Source organism: Dunckerocampus dactyliophorus, chromosome 17 (assembly GCF_027744805.1).
Source record: "Dunckerocampus dactyliophorus isolate RoL2022-P2 chromosome 17, RoL_Ddac_1.1, whole genome shotgun sequence".
Taxonomy (NCBI): Eukaryota; Metazoa; Chordata; class Actinopteri; order Syngnathiformes; family Syngnathidae; genus Dunckerocampus; species Dunckerocampus dactyliophorus.
Window position 1 is genome coordinate 3,196,508 of NC_072835.1, and position 19,286 is coordinate 3,215,793.

Consider the following 19,286-nt stretch of genomic DNA (forward strand, 5'->3'; position numbering starts at 1 on the left):
ATACAGTGCTTAATATACTGTAGCATTTTATTTATATACAGTTTTGTAGATTAAATATGTAATACAGACATTAATTTTAGATATATAAATCATACAAATATGAATTATTGTATACATTTAATTGTACTATTTTTTCGCTAAACTTTGTTAAAGACTTACAACATTTTATGGATATAGTTTTGTAAATGAAATATGTAAGACATACATTAACTTTATATAAATCATATACAGGGGTGTGAAAAAGTATCTTCCCCCTTCCTGATTTCTTATTTTTTTGCATGTTTGTCACACTTAAATGTTTCAGATCATCAAACAAATGTAAATATTAGTCAATGACAACACAACTCAACACAAAATGCACTTTTTAAATGAAACTTTTTATTATTAAGGGAGAAAAACAATCCAAAGCTACATGGTCCTGTGTGAAAAAGTGATTGCCCCCCCAAACCTAATAAGTGGTTGGGCCCCCTTAGCAGCAACAACTGCAATCAAGCGTTTGTGATAACTTGCAATGAGTCTCTTACAGCGCTGGGGAGGAATTTTGCACAATTGTTGTCATTCAGCCACATTGGAGGCTTTTCCAGCATGAAGCGCCTTTTTAAGGTCATGCCACAGCATCTCAATAGGATTCAGGTCAGGACTTGGACTAGACCACTCCAAAGTCTTCATCCATTCAGAGGTGGACTTGCTGGTGTGTTTTGGATCATTGTCCTGCTGCAGAACCCAAGTTGCTTTCAGCTTGAGGTCACCAACAGATGGCCGACATTCTCCTTCAGCAGAATTTATGCTTCCATTTATCACAGCAAGTCTTCCAGGTCCTGAAGACCATCACACTACCACCACCATATTTTACTGTTGCTGTGATGTTCTTATTCTGAAATTTACGCCAGATGTAATGGGACACACACCTTCCAAAAAGTTCAATTTTTGTCTCGTCAGACCACAGAGTATTTTCCCAAAGGTCTTGGGGATCATCAAGTTTTCTGGCAAAATTGAGACGAGTCTTAATGTTCTTTTTGTTCAGCAGTGGTTTTGTTCTTGGAACTCTGCCATGCAGGCCGTTTTTGCCCAGTGTCTTTCTTATGGTGGAGTCATGAACACTGACCTTAACTGAGGCAAGTGAGGCCTGCAGTTATTTGGATGTTGTTGTGGGGTCTTTTGTGACCTCTCGGATGAGTTGTCACTGCGCTCTCGGGGTCATTTTGGTTGTCCGGCCACTCCTGGGAAGGTTCACCACTGTTCCATGTTTTGGCCATTTGTGGATAATGGCTCTCACTGTGGTTGGCTGGAGTCCCAAAGCTTTAGAAATGTCTTTATAACCTTTTCAACACTGATAGATCTCAATTCATCTCAGTTAAGTTATGTTTCCACACAGGACCATGTAGGTTTGGATTGTTTTTCTTAATAATAAAAAGTTTCATTTAAAAAGTGCATTTTGTGTTCAGTTGTGTTGTCATTGACTAATATTTACATTTGTTTGATGATCTGAAACATTTAAGTGCGACAAACATGCAAAAAAATAATAAATCAGGAAGGGGGCAAACACTTTTTCACACCACTTTATACAGTATATATTTAAATGTATAAATCATACAAATATTATGAATTATAAATTATAATTATGCTTGTTTCACTAAGCTCCCATAAGCCTGTGCATTTTTGTCATATAGATATATAATGGACTTATGTATGATACATAAATATGTAGGCCACACGGTGGCCTAGTCAGGCGATCGGGAAGATCTGGGTTCAAATTCTCCCTTGGGCATTTCTGTGTGGAGTTTGCATGTTCTCCTCGTGTGTGTGTGGGTTTTCTCCGGGTTCTCCGGTTTCCTCCCACATTCCAAAAACATGCATGTTAGGTTAATTGGCGACTCTAAATAGTCCATAGGTATGAAAGTGCGGAATGACTGTTTGTCTATATGTGCCCTGCCACTGGCTGGCGACCAGTCCAGGGCGTACCCCGTCTCTCACCCGAAGTCAGCTGGGATAGGCTCCAACACACCCCCGCGACCCTAATGAGGATAAGCGGCATAGAACACGAATGGATGGACATAAAAATGTAAAATGTATGTTTAAATATATTAATCATACAAAATGTGACTGATTATAGTAATAGATTAGAATATAAATCTATACATGAAATAATTATTATTACCTAACCACGTCTTATGTCTAAATGCATTTGAGACCCTGGAAATGGAGGTAATTCCAAAATGCCATACTTTTGTAAAACATCTTAAATTTAATCTGAAATCCAACACTTTAATCACACTTTGACTGTTTTTTGATTTGTTAGTTACTTGTGTTGCTATGCAAATGCATAATACTGTTGGACAAATAACCGTATAACCGTAATAATCGTCGCTTGAGGCGTTCTGATGCAGTGCACAGTAACGGCCAGCAGGGGTCAGCATTCTACGCATCCGGCGCGCCAGGCCGCTATATAAACCGTCAGTTTCATAGAGGTTCAAGGTTCTCCTTCATGTTATTGTTTTTTCTCCATGTTGAAAAGAGGAAATGCAGTCCTGTTTCTTTAAAAACTACTTTTACTAGACGACAGACATTCTTTATGAATACAAAAGGATGACGCGTCATCGCCAACAATAGCAAACTCATCACGGCGCTGCTGTCTTTTGTCTCGGCCGCCCATACAGTTCCATAAGCGGAACATGTTATGGATGTAATCGCTAAGAGGATTCTCCCTGCTCGGGTGTTCGTTTCAGCTCTTTATGTTCCTTATTGAAACAGACAGACATAAGATCTCGTAGACCAGCCAGCTAGTCGGGCCGCCAGCGAGGCCACCAACCAACCGCCGTGCCCTAATCTCACCCCCACCTTCTTCCCTCCTCATCCTCCTTTATTGCTAATCCATTGTGTTGGTCATTGTCATTTGATCATGTGTGACCCTGGTGCCCTCCAGGCCCGAGCAGTGCTGACTTCTGACCACACGTTTGCACTTGATTGTTGTTTTTAGTGCAGTGTGCAAAGTAAAAGTTTATCACTGGGGATGGGAGGTGTGTGGGTACTGCAGGCACTGGATCGTGAAATTGTGATAACTCCTGGCCTGCGTCACGTCTTCATTACTTATCAAAACCATCATCATCATCAGTGTCCAACCCCCCACCCCCTGTCCACGCCCCGCCAGGCCCCCAGTCGATCTGTCTATGTGTGCCCCTGCACTGACTCCTCATTAGCACATGAATGAAAAGAGCAAAGAGCCGGCGGAGGAAGGTTTGCTTGGACGCCGACAGAAGGAAGATTTGCAATTCAAACCTCTGACCGACCCCTTTAGCGCACCCCACCCGCCCCACACCCCACATGCTATATACTGCAGCCAGAACTGTCACCGGTATGATTGAGCGTCTATTTCAAGAGGGGGGAGACAGATGTCATACTTTCATGTGAGAGCTTCTTTAACATACATAATACATACATGATAATCCCTCATGCAAATTTCTACAAAAATGTAATCATATAATTATATAATTAATCATATAGTTCTATAATCATCATCAACATGATACACTAATGCTGTTGCTATGCACGTTACGAGTGTAAATGTTTACACTCGAATAGAATAGTGTAAAAAAAATGTACGTTTGATTACAAAATAAAAACAACACATTTTAATATCATTTTAATGTTTTCATATTTGTAGTATAAATAATTCCAATATTTAAAAAATATATGTTAAGTTTCCTTGACGAATCTTTCGCTCGGCTCTTATTTAATGCGTCACTTCCGGCTTTCGCCTCTCCGACTTCCTGCATGTGCTGACAAGATGGCTGCCCCCATGGCCATTCATCTGGAGTTCGGGTCGGTGCCTTTCAAGGGTTTTTGCGGTTGTTTGTGTGTCTTTGAGCGTGACACGTCGCACGGTGGGGGACAGGAAACCACGTCACGTGACCATTGGAGGGGTTTTGTGGAATATTTGCTTATCGGTGTTGTTTCAGGAGCCGGAAAGAAGTGTGTCGGCTAGCTGGACGATAGCAGTGTTTGTAGCCTTCTAGTCTGCCCGACTGACAGCCTGTGTCGCTCTCTCGCAGACGTCTTAAATAATCAATCTAAATATGTTCAAATGTAATAAGTTAGAACTTGAAGTTACTGTGTTAATACTTTTTAGGTATTTTAGATGTGTGGTGAAAGAATTTAAATACTAATGCTTTCTTTTTGTTTCTGTTTGCAGAGGCGGAGCAGAGCTTCTTTTTGACGGCGTCAAGGATCATCACATCAGCCTTCCAAGCCAAACAGAACCTTGTAAGTACCTCCTGCTTGATTTCATGAAGTTGTTGTTGTAATTAGTAGTAGTAGTAGGATGTGTAGTAGTAGTAGCAGTGGTAGGGGATGTAGTATCAGTAGTAGTAGTAGTAGATGAGTATTAGGTGTAGTACGTGTGGTAGTAGTAGTAGTGATAGTAGGTGTAGTGGTAGCAGATGTTGTAGTAGATGTAGTGGTAGTAGGTGTAGTAGTAGTACTGGTAGTGGGTGTAGGTGTTGTAGTAGTGGTGGTAGTCCTAGGAGGAGTAGGTGTAGTAGTAGTAGATGTAGTGGTAGTAGTAGGTGTTGTACGAGGTGTGGTTGCAAGTGTAGTGGTAGTAGGTGTAGTAGTACTGGTAGTAGGTGTAGTGGGTGTAGGTGTTGTAGTAGTAGTAGGAGGTGTAGTAGGTGTTGTTGTTGTAATAGATGTGATAGTAGTAGCAGTAGATGTGGTAGTAAGTGTTGTGGTAGTACATGTAGTAGTAGTAGTAGTAGTAGTAGTAGTAGTAGAAGGTGTAGTAGTACTTGTAGTGGGTGTAGGTGTTGTAGTAGTAGTGGTAGTAGGTGTAGTAGGTATAGGAGTTGTAGTAGTAGTGGTAGTAGGTGTAGTAGTATAGGAGTTGTAGTAGTAGTGGTAGTAGGTGTAGTAGTATAGGAGTTGTAGTAGTAGTGGTAGTAGGTGTAGTAGGTATAGGAGGTGTAGTAGTAGTGGTAGGAGGTGTAGTAGTATTGTAGGTATAGTAGTAGTATTGTAGGTGTAGTAGTGGTAGTAGGTGTAGTAGTGGTAGTAGGTGTAGTAGTAGTATTGTAGGTGTAGTAGTGGTAGTAGTGGTAGTAGGTGTAGTAGTAGTATTGTAGGTGTAGTAGTAGTGGTAGTAGTGGTAGTAGGTGTAGTGCAGGGGTTGGGCCTACTTTTTGACTCGCGGGCCGCACTGAGTTGACAAAATTGAGCGGGGGCAGACGATACGTATGTTTGATACACATACTCTATTTTACGCTGCTAATTCTAACAGCCCACCTGGAATGAGTGCCATCCAATCTGCTATATGCATGTGCTTGTGTCCCTTTGTTCAGGAACACTTTAAATATCAGAGCATTTCAAATAATAACTTTTAATTTTACAGTTTTTTTTACTGATTAAGACACCTGGAATGTACATGAGTAAAGGATGTGATACACAATACGAACTATGAACGCTAAAACATTGACTATGACAGAGTATGTGAACGTCCCTCCTTTTTTACTTCCCCGACAGAGCAGTGTGTAGGTTGTGTTGTGTGTCTCGTATTTGTTTGACTTGTGTTTGTTTGGCACCATGGGTGAGGTAGATGTTTGGATCGCTACGTGTAAAAGGTACTTAAACCATCAAAAGACTGTCTCAGATGGACGCTGACTACTAGCAAGTCTTGTTGCCAGCTTGTATGTTTAACGGTTTAAATACTTTGGAAGCAACTGGTGGGCCAGATTCAAACGTTTGTTGGGGCCGCATGTGGCCCCGGGCTGTACTTTGCCCATCCCTGGTGTAGGTGTTGTAGTAGCAGTAGTAGTAGTAATAATAGTGGTAGTAGGTGTAGGTGTACTAGTAGGTGTTTTGTTTGCAACAGGATTTAAAAATGTTCCACAAGTCGATGAACTCCGTCGGCATGTTTTGCTCCTTTTGCTGTGAGTTGGCTGTGTGTCCCGCCTTCCTGCACTGTCATTGGCTGGCGTTTCAGTGCCTGTTGACGTATGATTGGACCACACAGACGGCAATCATGATAGCGGCGCTCCAGTGTGTGTGTGTGTGTGTGCGTGTGTGTGTGTGTGTGTGTGTGTTTGTGTATGCATGTGATGCGTGTCAAATAAATCTTCTGTAATGTCATTTCTAAATGTGTTCTTAGTTTACTTGGCCAGCTCTTGAATATGCAGAATTTAGATGACCTTAGCAAGTGACTTTTAATTGAAATCTATGAAGTTATCAACAAACAAATGTTTGATTTTGTGTGAAAAAGCACAAAAGTTGAAAGGAAAGTGAGCATGTTAAGATTAGTGTCACTGATTTGGGCATTAAATGACTTGCTACTCAGAATTTGTCATTTGTCAAATAACATGCATTTGAATGAAAAATCACAACCAATGATATTGTCATTTTGCATAATAGCTAGAATAGCTAGTAATATAAAATATATTGGATATTTTGGAAGTAGTGCCCCACATTGCAGCAATCAAGAACTATGGTGGCCCTGAAGGGATAAAAAGGCTCAATACTGGATTGGCTTGAGTGTTTTTAAGCACACAGTTTTCCTGGAAACAAAATCCCTCTTATGTTGTTTTGTGTTTTCTGGAAGCGTGAAGTCACTGCAGTACTGTTACCCCTCGTGGACTACCATAAAGCGCCACCACGTCCATCCTCACTTTTTACATTTCTCACTTTCTTCCATTGTCCCTGCGTGCGTGCGTGTGTGCATGCCTGTCTGTGTCGTATAAAAGGGGCTATAAAAGAGGCTCAAAGGGCTTCTGGGGTGTTACAAGAGTGCAATTAGGGTTCATCCACCAAATCCCTTATATATTTATTTATTTATTTTTACTGGCGCTCATTTCTCCGGGCCCAGTCCTTGAAAACAAATAAAAAACAGTAAACCTCGGGGATTCCCCTCGAAGCCAAGTCAGACTCATTAGTGGTGGAAGGGAAATAGTCTGTGGACGCTCACGTCCCCTCAGCTTGAAATGAGAGGAATATGTGCGCTAACAAAGCCTTGACGGAGGCGTTACCACGGCGACTCTGAGACAAAAGTTGACCAGCAGAGAGAATGTTGGAGGAGATATGACCTTTCTGCACTGCTTGACCCTGTGTATTTGTGTGTTTGTGCGTGTGTGTGTGTATATAAACGCTGCACATATAGGATCATTTTAAAGGGAGCCCTCAGTGTTCCGACAAGTTTGCTGCAAAATGCATTCAAGAGCAATAGAAAAACACCCATTTTAATTGAAATGTTTGTAAATAACTATGTCTCATGAAATATAAATGTACTTAATTCATTAGTGTGTTGAATAATTGTACAGTGAACCGCACGTCAAGTCCCAGCCGACTGTGTTGTGCCCGCTTAAGTTGAAAGTTTGAGGCTCAAGAGGGGTCATTTCTATGAAAAATATGTCCATTTATGTCCACATGTGTCATCATCAGCGTAAATTTGGACTACCACAAATAGATTTGGTGCTGCCTGTTTGCCCTCGCTCATAAACACATTCTGGTAATCCCTCGTTTATGGCGGTTAATCGGTTCCAGACCTGAACGTGATAAATGAATTTCCACCAAGTAGGATTCCTTATTTTTAAATGAAATATTTTGGTTAGAGCATAGAAAACGTGTTCACCACCTTCTAAATATGGTTTTTAACATTATTAGAGCCCTCTAGACATGAAATAACACCCCTATAGTCACCTTTACACTCCTATTACCCAATATAGTAGGCATAATAAGAAGGGGTGTCACGAGACGGATGGTACACCAGACTGGGTCTATGAGACGAGACAAGATTTTAACATCACATTGAAGAAAAGTACATTGAAATACATTTTTTAATAAAAGAAGATATGACAATAAATTGCAATCTACTAATGTAATTTCTACTAGGTTACACTCTTCTGCACTCTGTGTGTGTGTGTGTGTGTGTGTGTGTGTGTGTGCGCGTGCGCGTGCTAGCGGCCCCGCCTCCACCCACTGAGACAAAAAGACAATGGCTGACAAAAGGGTTCACTCTGTTCATGCTGTTGTTCTATGGAACAAACCAATGCACAGAGCGAACCCTCTTCGCAGACATGCATGCCCATGGCAGTATGTTGTGGCTGGCAGTTATTGAGTCTTCCCAGGCCTGGTGCCTGAATGAGAAATCTTGTCACATTTTAGTCTCATGAGACCTTGTGACACGAGATCTTGTGACACCCCGAAAAATAACAGAAAATAAGGCATAATGGAGATGTTAGCATAGCATTCCTTGTTGCTGTTCCGGTTTCTGGACACTAGTACTTCTTGCAGTGGTTATTGTCTCATCAATGTAACATTACTGCCACCTAGTGACCAGTGGAGAATACTACACATCATCACAACATCTCTGAATGCCTCTTCTGAATGCTTTATATCTGCATTTTACTTCATTTAGCCATTTTGACAAAAACTACATAACGGGCTAAAACATACATATTTTTGACTGACAGGCCGTAGTCGAGTGTGAAACAGCAAGAAACCACAATGTTTTTTTAAAAATGAGAAATATTTGAAAAAAACGTGATAGAATCATCACAATGTCTTTGAATGCCTTTTCTGAATGCTTTATATTTGTATTTTACTTCATTTAGCCATTTTTATGCTTGAAAATGCTTCATTTTGGCAAAAAAAATACATACCATTTGTTGAAAAGTGCATATTTTTGATTGATAGGCTGTAGTCAAGTGTGAAACTGCAAGGAACTGCAATAGCATTTTTTAAATGAATAATATTTGGGGGGGAAAGTTATAGAACCATCAATGTTTTTTTCTGAACGCCTTATATTTGTATTTTCCTTCATTTAGCTATTTTTATGCTTAAATGCTTCATTTTGGCAGATATAATACATAACGTTTGCTGAAATGTGCATATTTTTGACTAATGCCAGGCCAGAGTCAAGCGTGAAACAGCAAGGAACCGTGATATGATTTTTTCAAATTAATAATATTTGAAAAAAACACGATAGAGTCATCACAATGTCTTTGAATGCGTCTTCTGAACGCCTCATATTTGTGTTTTCCTTCATTCAGCCATGCATGCATGCACGGGTAGAGCACATGCTAACCGGGCACATCAAACTCGCCTGACTGTGAGGCCAACACGCTCACCACTCCATCACCATGCGGCCCCAGTTCCCCTCGCTTCACAAGGAAACGTGCAAGCAGTTTGGATTTTGCTATAACGACTACCGCCTCTGTCGCTGTCCGTCAGCCAGTTTGCGGGGTGTCGACACTCTAATGTGGGCCAAAGATGTCCTGCGCACACACGAAGAGACAAGAAGGCAAAATTCAACGCACATGATGACTGATGAGTGGCTATGCTTCAAATGTGGTTTTATCGCTTCCAAGCTTGCTGTGCACCAAATCCTTTGAGTGTGAGGTTCATGGTTCTGTCATTTTGGACGAAAGTTCCAAGGAAGGATCCATAATGTTCCACTCTGGCATTGAAGACCTTCTTGCTGTTCCCGTCCGGCTAGCAGAGCAAGACTCGGCATCAAAATGGAGGGTCAAAAACACAGCGTGAATGTCACTCGTGCGCATCAAAGCCCGCGCCGTTATCTTCTTCTGGACAACAAAGTCCAAGATGGCACCCATGCTGACTCACTATTCAGTTCGTCTTTTTTTTCGTAGCTACATGGGCACCATGACGTTTACATGAGGACTGCTTTGTCGGGCGATATCTCTCAGTGCAACCCATCACAATGCAACATGGGGGGAGGGGGGTCGTCATATCCCTGTAAACACACATGCTCTTTTTCAAAATGAACCCCCTTTTTCTAACATACGCATTTGCTTTTATTTATGGTTAACAGTCGTGTGTGTGCGTGTGCGTGTGCGTGTGTGTGGGGGTGTGTGTGTAGAGATGGAGGGAGGGTGTTGAAGGCAAATGTAATTGCTTCAGAATCCTTCTTATTTCTCCGTGACCCCAGCCGGTGATTGATGACCCTCGACTGAAAGATCCCCCGCCCCCTCTCACTCCCTTTAACTCCTCACTGACACACACACACACACACACACACACACACACACACACACACACACACACACACACACACATACACATACACATACACATACACATACACATATATACATACAAACCCCCAACGGTCTGGGGGTCTCCCGTTTTGTACACGGGCCGAAAGATGGATCGCTGCCCCCCACTGCCGCGCCCGTCATAATCGCTCAAAGGAAGCCGAAAAGGGTGGCTGCCGGGGGGGGGGGGGCGCGTGGCGTCCGCAAAAAGCCGAGCCAATTTTGAATGTGCGTCAAAATGGCGCCCTTTACCCCCCACCACCCCTCCGTGGCGTCTCCTTCCCACGCAGCGCCGCCATCCCAGGATGCACAGCGATGCCGTGACGCATCACACAGCCCCACTCCGCCCCCCTTTCTCGCTCATGTCCATTTTGTTTTATCACCGCGTCCTTGTTCTCTTCACCCCCCCCACACCACCACCCACCTACCTTGCCCACCTTTTTACACACACACACACACACACACACACACACGCAGGTATACATTAGGCTTCCTTCTTTGCTTGGAATGAGCATCCTGCTCTGTTAAAAAGTCCCTGATGGCTTGTTTCTATTTTAGGTCAGGCCTTTGAATTATGGTATGTGTTTGCAGGTGGGGGGGGCAGGGTTTATGAGAGGAGGCGGAGAGGAAATGTAAAGACCAAATGTGTTTGGGGGGTAATGGTGGCGAAAAGCACATATAGAAAGTCTTGTACTTCCGTTTTTATCCCTGCAGTTTTTATCCCTACTCTGGTGCATGTCCATAGTGTGTGTGTGTGTGCGTGTGTGTGTGTGTGTGTGTGTGTGTGTGTGTGTGTGTGTGTGTGAGACAGCCACAATATTAGGTACACTTGTACCATACAAGAGCGTATCAAAAAGAAGGCTGGCTTCTGAGCAGGTATTAAGAATGTTTATTATTTGCAGCGGTGTACAACAACACACATGCAGACGTTGGTAATATTAGGAATGTTACGTTGTTCTACAATAACACATGCTTGCTTAGTGAGATTCATACCTTTCTGACACTGTCAGTCAATACCCGAGCTCATACTTGTTTGGTAAATGGTCGTCCTGGTTGTGTGTGTTCAGTATGCGTGTGCCTGTAGGTTTAAAACGCACTTGCGGCGTCGCTGTACAATACTGCAGTCCACATTACTCACATAGTTCATACTGCGCACACACGCACACACACACACACCTGACAGGTCGCGCTTTAAATTTGCTCTATTTCTGCTCTCTTAGGCAGATACTCAATATGTATATTTTTTTTATCTAAAAAATGACTCTATACAATAAAATGTTTATAGTTTTTATTTTGCTATTGTTTTTTTAAGCTGCTGCATCTGTGTATTACCTTCTTTTATTCCTTCCTTTCCTTTCATTTGTTCATTTGGATGTTGTGCTGGTACGACTTTAGCTAACACAATTACTGACATCACCGCACGCACACACACACACACACACACACACACACACACACACACAGTCTCTGCCGCCATAAGGCTAATGTATTCATTGTGCGATGTTTAGCAGGGGGATTTATCCCAAAAGCGCTCATTGTCGCCTCCTTTTGTGGCGGCGGGTCGCTCGGTCAGAGATCGGCTCGGCCTTTTGTCGGCGAGGTCAGTGCCGTCGGAGACGAGGTCGCGTCTCGTTCGAACTCGCACGTCCGTGATCGCTGCCGTCGACGCCATCAACGCGTACACAAATATTACGCTTTTATAGAGAATTATTATTATTAGGATTATTTCATTTTATTTTTGAGGTGATCGCCTGGTTACCCTTGGCCGTTGACTTTAGCCTCCCCCCCCCTTCCCTCATCCATATACATGCACACATACGCAGCCACGTCCCGCCTGCTGCCTCCGTCTCGTCACATCGACCACCGTGCACCTTGACCTCTCACCCTTGACCTCCGTTGTCTGCCCTTCTTTTTTGTGTGTGTTTTTTTCAGGGGACATGAAGCAGCTGCTGGCGTGGATCCAACAGAACCTGCTGAAGGAGCGGCCCGAGCTCTTTGTCCAGGGCGAGTCCGTGTAAGTGGACAAAAATAACACCGCGTTATTAGTGAGATGCTGTGTGTGTGTGTGTGTGTGTGTGTGTGTGTGTGTGTCGGTGTGTGTGTCGGTGTCATTGTGGACCAGAGCATCCTTGCAGGCTGGATGACTTTTACTGCCCGCCTTTTGTGGGCCACTATTTATAGCATCACCTGACCACTGAATGGAGAATGGAGCTGGCCCACCTATAAACCTGCTAGATTAGATGTGTGTGTGTGTGTGTGTGTGTGTGTGTGTGTGTGTGTGTGTGTGTGTGTGTGTGTGTGTGTGTGTGTGTGTGTGTGTGTGTGTGTGCGCGTGTGTGTGTTGAGCGTCATCAAGGCAGTCCTTATTGCCTAAAGACTCCTTTTGTTTTTCTTTTGAGCTTTTGTCCACCATCATGCCCCCCCCCCCCCCGGGCCGACCAATCTTTATAACACATCTGATATTGCGTGCGTGTGTGTATGTGCACGCGTGTGTGTGTGTGTGTGTGTGTGTGTGTGTGTGTGTGTGTGTGTGTGTGTGTGTGTGTGTGTGTGTGTGTGTGTGTGTGTGTGTGCGTGCGTGTCATTACCATTCCATTGCCCCGTATACACTTTTTTTTAACCTTAACATGGATGTTTGCTGTGCTCGTGGGGGGGGAAGATGCCATGATGACATAATCATCAAGTTTGCATAGCCGGCCAAGATGCATTAGCAAAAAAAGTCAGCAAAAAACATGAAAAGCAAAACAAGTATGTTTAGAAATACAAACTGTGTTTTTGTTGTTGTTTTTTTTTCAATGTCACAAACAAGACGGAGCCGCCTGTGAGTGCTTTTACTGCTCAGCCACAGGGTCTCCAAAAGTCTAAAATCCAATCATTTGAATTAAAATTCCTAAAATATCTGTAAATGTCATCAAATGTCTGTTAAATATTATTTTGAAAGGTTTTAAAAATGTGTAAAGGTTACTTTTAAAGTGGGCAGGGTTAGGAAACCTTCTGTTGTGGTTTTTGGTCATTTTTTTCAATGTCACAAACAAGACCGAGCAGCCTGTGAGTGCTTTTACATCTTAGCCGCAGGGTCTTAAAAAAGTATAAAATCCAATCATTTCAATTTAAGGCTTTAAAATGTCTAAAATATTTTAAAATCTCATCAACGGTCTTTAAATCCGATTCTGAAAGGTCTTAAAAATGTGTAAAGGTTACTTTTAAAGTGAGCAAGGTTACAAAACGTTCTTCTGTTGCGTATTTTTATCGATTTTTTTTCCCAATGTCACAGACAAGACCGAGCCGCCTGTGAGTGCTTTTACAGCTTAGCCTCGGGGTCTTAAAAACTCTCAAATCCAATCATTTCAATTTAAGGCCTTGACATGTCTAAAATATTTGAAAAACTCCTAAAATGTTTTTAAATACATTTTTGAAAGTTCTTGAATTGTCTAAAATATCGTAATATTTCATAAAATGTCTGTAATAGGATTTTGAAGGGTCTTACAAATGTATTAAGGTGACTTTTAAAGTGAGCAAGATTACAAAACATTCTTCTGTTGCGTCTTTTTGTCGGGTTTTTTCCAGTCACAAACAAGACGGAGCCGCCTGTGAGTGCTTTTAAGTGCTGTGCTTTGGGTCTTAAAAAGTCTCAAATCCAGTCACTTGAATTTAAGGCCTATAATATCATAAAATAACATTTAATGTGTTTAAATGCAATTTGGAAAGGTCTTAAAAATGTATGAAGGTTGCTTTTATTTCAAATAAATGCATAAAATTCAGTCTTGCTTTTAAATGTTTTGATTTTTGAGCACAGCACACTCAGAACGTATCGAGCACAACCGCTTTCCTTCTTGTCTTTTGTACTTTTCCGCCGGTGTGAAGGTGAAATGGGTTTTTCAATTGTATTCCCCAGATGGGGGAGGCGTCCACAGCAGCACCCGCTGCTGGTTGAGAAGAGCAACACGTGCTTTCACGTCCGAGTCGCCAAATGTCTCGTTGCTAGAAGTGTCGCTTTTTTAAAATGGGGCATGGCGAGGGGGTCTGGGTGCTGGCTGAATTTAGCAACAAAAGTGGCTAAGTTGGCAACACCGCTCCCTCCTGCTACGTCTTCTTATCCTGCGGCAGAGCAGGTGTGTTAAATCAGACAGATCGGATGTAACGTAAACACACAACACTACAGCCTCTGCATTCTGTTAGAATTGTTTGTTTTTTATATGTACAGTTTACATGTGTTGTCTATTGGGATTGTTCATGTTGTTATGAATAGTGCGACACAAAGAACCAGACCACACACACGCAAGGCAATAGACATGTCAGAGGGATGTGGCACCCCCAATTTGTGGGTGGGGGGTGTCGGTGCCTTGCTCAATGGCAAACCTCACAGTGTTCAGGAAGACGAGCGTCCCTCCAACAGCTACTCCCAGTTTTTATATGCAAATGTTTTTTTCTCTGCCTCAGAAATGTAAATATAATCTAAAGTAATATAACCATAATTATTACAGAATATTACATATATAATAGGATATATCATTTATTTTTAATGACATTTTTATTCTTCCTTTAATTCCAAAAGCTATTTAATTCCCCCCAACAGCCACTCACCATGTCCACGTTTTATTTAGTCTGCCTGCCGCCATCAAATATGAAGTATGAATATATCAACAATGCATGAAACCATTTAAAATGTGATTTTAGTGCATTTGTAGTCATATTTGATGCATTTTATGTATGCGTTTTATGTTCTTTTTTTGCAATATAGAATCTCTCCAACAAGTCACATTTTCCTTTCTTGTTAGATTTATTTTCATCGCATGTTATATTACCAACATGAAAATAAAGCCTGTTAAAAATAATGATTAATATCACAATACCATTTGTAGAATGTTTTATATAGAAATTTGTTCATGTAGGTTTTTCATGCACATAAAAAAAACAGACATTACTAAACGCTAAAATCCCCAGCAAGCTGTCACAATGAAATGAAATGATTCCATCTGTACACACTAAATTCTAATACATTTAAAGATGTTTGACAGCACATGCGTGTGTGTCACCAAATGCATTTCTATCCTCTCGTTCGGTCAAGTAGAAAGGATTGAATAACATGGAGTGTTGTGATGGATGCGAGTGTGTACACCTCTACCTGCCCATGCATCCCTGTACCCTCCCCTCTGCAGGAGACCTGGCATTCTGGTGCTGATCAACGACGCCGACTGGGAGCTAATGGTGAGCCTTTCGTGTTATTTGATTTATATGTAGTGTTTCACGTCGCCTCGCCGTGACACGCCGGCCTTCATCCCTTGTGATGCGTCGGCCCTCTTTGGATGCCGCCTGCCACAATTAGACGGCAAAGAGCGCCAAGGCTAACGTGTACACTTACGCAGAAGGCTTTTATTTGATCCCCGAGCTTGTATACACACACACACACACACACGACCATGTGTCAGTGGATTCCCCGTGATTGGGACATATTGACACAAGGATCTGTCCTGTCTTCTGCACGGGCCTGCAGGGCGAGTTGGACTACCGCCTGCAAGACCAAGACAACGTGGTGTTTATCTCCACTCTGCACGGAGGATAGAACCTACACAAAACACACAGCAGCACCTTTCACTGCACTGGCACATCCCAGCAAAGCCCAACCCCATTGGACCAGACGTCAGGAGGTGATGGATGTTCCTCAGGAGCCAAGATGGACAAGATGACGTCTTTTATTCTTTACTTGATTTGTACATGATGGGCTGGGATGAAGAGGCAGGAAGTGAACGTGGAAGGTGTACGCACAGGTGTTGCATGGGAGGAAATAGTTTATTAGCATTGCAAAACATGTGGACCGTCTGCTGCATAACAATATTAATAGACAAAGAAAAAACAATAAATGTCAGCTTGATTGTGCCTCCAAAAAAAAAGCAGCCACCACCATATTGACATGTATATAAAATAGTCACATATATTTCCCATCATTACTACTGAACCCTGTTTTCTTATTGTTTTTTTATTTTAAAAATAACCACATTTCAATATCTCCATTTGTATTTTTTTATATTTTTTTCAAAGATATCTTCCCTCCCCCACCCCCACCCCCCAAGTAGCAAAGTCCAGGGGTTCTCACACTGTTTCAACCTGGGACCCACATTTTCCACTGGTCCCGAAGTTGCGACGCGCTTTTACATATGTCAAACAATGCAAATGTATTTGTTTTATTTTAAATCTGCTATATCATCTTTTGAAACATGAATACACATAATTACATGTCCAAAGTGCATTTTAGAGTCATTTATTTAGTTGCGACCCACTTTTCTATATGTCAAACAGTACAAATGTGTTTGTTTTTAACATTTTAAATCAACTATATCATCTTTTGAAACATGAATACACATAATTACATGTCCAGAGTGCATTTTAAGTCATTTATTTAGTTGTGACCCACTTTTATAAATGTCAGACAAAGCAAAGGTATTTGTTTACTTATTTATTTATTTATTTATTTATTTTAAACCATTTTTTTTTAAACATTAATCCACATAATTGCATGTCCAAAGTGCATTTTAAGAGTCATTTATTTAGTTGCGACCCACTTTTCTATATGTCAAACAGTACAAATGTGTTTGTTTTTAACATTTTAAATCAACTATATCATCTTTTGAAACATGAATACACATAATTACATGTCCAGAGTGCATTTTAAGTCATTTATTTAGTTGTGACCCACTTTTATAAATGTCAGACAAAGCAAAGGTATTTGTTTACTTATTTATTTATTTATTTATTTTAAACCATTTTTTTTTAAACATTAATCCACATAATTGCATGTCCAAAGTGCATTTTAAGAGTCATTTTATTCCGGAAATGACAAGCAACATGATGATAATGCATAAATGAAAATTACAAATGAAAATTGCAGTTAATGAGACCCCAAAAGCAAATATTCCACTTATGACTGTGCAGTCATCATGCAGCAGGGAGAAAGATGACCACAATATTGTTCAGTTGGACTCCAAAACAAGTCAGGCGTTGGTCATATATTACATATTTCCGTGTCCTTTTTACACAAGCTGTCTGCGGCCCCCCACTTGAGAACGACCGCTCAGTCCAGTGGCTCCATTCACTATTTGGTTTTACTTATTAATACATTCTCCATCGTCCTTAAGGTTTTTATTGCATCACAAGTACAATATGTTATTTTTCTGTGTGTGTGGAACAATTTTTAAAAATTCCTTCATTTTCCCTCTGCTATCATTTCAAATATGTGCTGCTTGTATCTGATTAAATAACACTTGAGGGGCATTTTAGCCTCCTGAAGGCCTGCTGAGCTGGAGGAGTGTGCGTGCGTGCGTGCGTGTGTGTGTGTGTGTGTGTGTGTGTGTGTGTGTGTGTGTGTGTGTGTGTGTTCCAGGACCACTGCGGGAGGTCGAGGTGTCTCCTCGGGCTTGCCCTCGCCTATGAGCGCCCCTGGCGACCCGAAAGCCTTTTTCTCGCTTGTAGAGTCCGATTTGCAACGGGAAGCCTTCCCAGAATAGGAAGCTGCAAAGGGAATGCTAATGAGGGGCTCCACTGGAGACAAAATGCTCCAGCACCACGTGTGTGTGTGTGTGTGTGGGGATACTTTGCAATTGGGTGATTACGAAAAGATGTTTGTTTTGTTTAAAGAGAGAAGGGGGGGGGGGGGGGGGGTTATTTCCTGCGTGTGCGTTCACAATAATTCTTTAAATGTATGTCACGTGCTTGATTGACAGGCCATGGCGGGCAAAGTGATGCTTCTGTCATCATTCATATTTAGAGGATTGAGTTATTTTTTAACGCTCCTTTAGGATTTTTTATTCCTTTTTTTTAATTAATGCGTCAAAACTGGTTTCCGTGCATAACACAAACAAAAACAAAAAAAGTACTTTATGCTAGAAATAAGCTTCTATCATCTTTTTATGTATGAAAGTCACATTGTTACCGGACAAAAGTGACGAAATCGTTTGTAAATGATCTTAGCATACATCGGTTAATTGTGTGTGCGTGTGTGTATCTTTGAAATAAATAGTTTTTATTTGTTTCTATGCATATAGAATTCAAATGGGTAGCACCTTTCTTTTTTAAATAAAATGAAAAAAGGATTAAAAAAGACGAAATTAAGAAATAAATAGGCCCATTCGCTAATGTTTAAATTACTAACATGGTGGGGTTGATACGATTATGTCAACAGTAGACAAAGAACAGTTCCAAGGTGGAAATGACAACAAAACAACTAAATGAACAAATAAATAGGCCTCGTCAACACAGATCATTTTATTGTAGATAATACGCTTCACATTTTGAGGCGTTTGATGACAAAGAATGGTGACGTTAAAGCAATTATGAGTCTTTATTTAAGAACCTTATTTAAAGCCAAATGCATCCCTGCTAACGATCTTTGTGTGTGTGTGTGTGTGTTTTATTGCCCTGTACAGGTCCATTTTGGAGGAAGAAAGGGGGGTAAGCTTGGTGTTGGGGGGGGGGGGGGGGGGGGGGGGGGTCTTCTCCTCCTGAATGTGCGTCACTGTTGCTTGCACGAGGCCTGTCAGCGCTCAACTTCCTGCTTTTCTTCTACTATTTGCCAAACAAAAGTCGATACATCGACGCTCCCGCTCGATATTTGCCATTTAAAGCAAACAGCCTTGATTAGATGTTCGACAAAGTGTAAATACCAATGCTGCTGCGATAATACGACGCTCCCTGAACGCATCACAAGCCACTTTTTACTCGTCTTGCCTATGAATAGTATGCATATGATGGATAAAACGTCATTTTCTTTTGCCTTACCTTGCTTTTTCTTTTGCGTGCTCCTTGCGTGCTTGATGGTCTCGAGTCTGCAGCAACAGATGTCCATACACAATTCTTGGTTTGTTTGCACTGGAGCGGACGCAAGAATTGCGTTTGGACAATCAGCCGCTAAAAGACCCCACTTGTCCTCGCGGCGAGGACAGCACGCTTAAAGGGCAACACTTCACACTAGTCCCTAAACCACGGCATAGCACGATGTGCCGTAGCACGGCCTCTGCACGTGTAATTGTGTTATTTTTGTGTAAGAAGGGGTGCACCTGCTGCAGACGACTGTTTTTTCCAACCCCCACATCAGTCCCGTAGACACACATTTCTATCTTTACGTGACATGGTATGGCACGTGGTGTACATTTACATGATAAAGTCTTTTTTTTTTTTTTTTTTTTTTTTACAATAGGAGGTGCACCTGCTCTAGATATGCTTGGACTATTCGGCATTTCCTCTCGAAATCAGGCC

At 41.7% G+C, this 19,286-nt stretch overlaps 1 protein-coding gene across 1 annotated transcript; it reads left to right on the forward strand.

Annotated features, from left to right (window-relative positions):
- The first annotated feature begins 3,778 nt into the window (after positions 1–3,778).
- urm1 (ubiquitin related modifier 1) lies at positions 3,779–17,660 on the forward strand. Its single transcript, XM_054757784.1, has 5 exons — positions 3,779–3,819; positions 4,190–4,260; positions 11,970–12,051; positions 15,197–15,245; positions 15,532–17,660. Exons 1-5 carry the CDS (start codon positions 3,785–3,787, stop codon positions 15,598–15,600), a joined length of 306 nt encoding a protein of 101 aa, XP_054613759.1. The 5' UTR covers positions 3,779–3,784; the 3' UTR covers positions 15,601–17,660.
- The last annotated feature ends 1,626 nt before the right edge of the window (positions 17,661–19,286 follow it).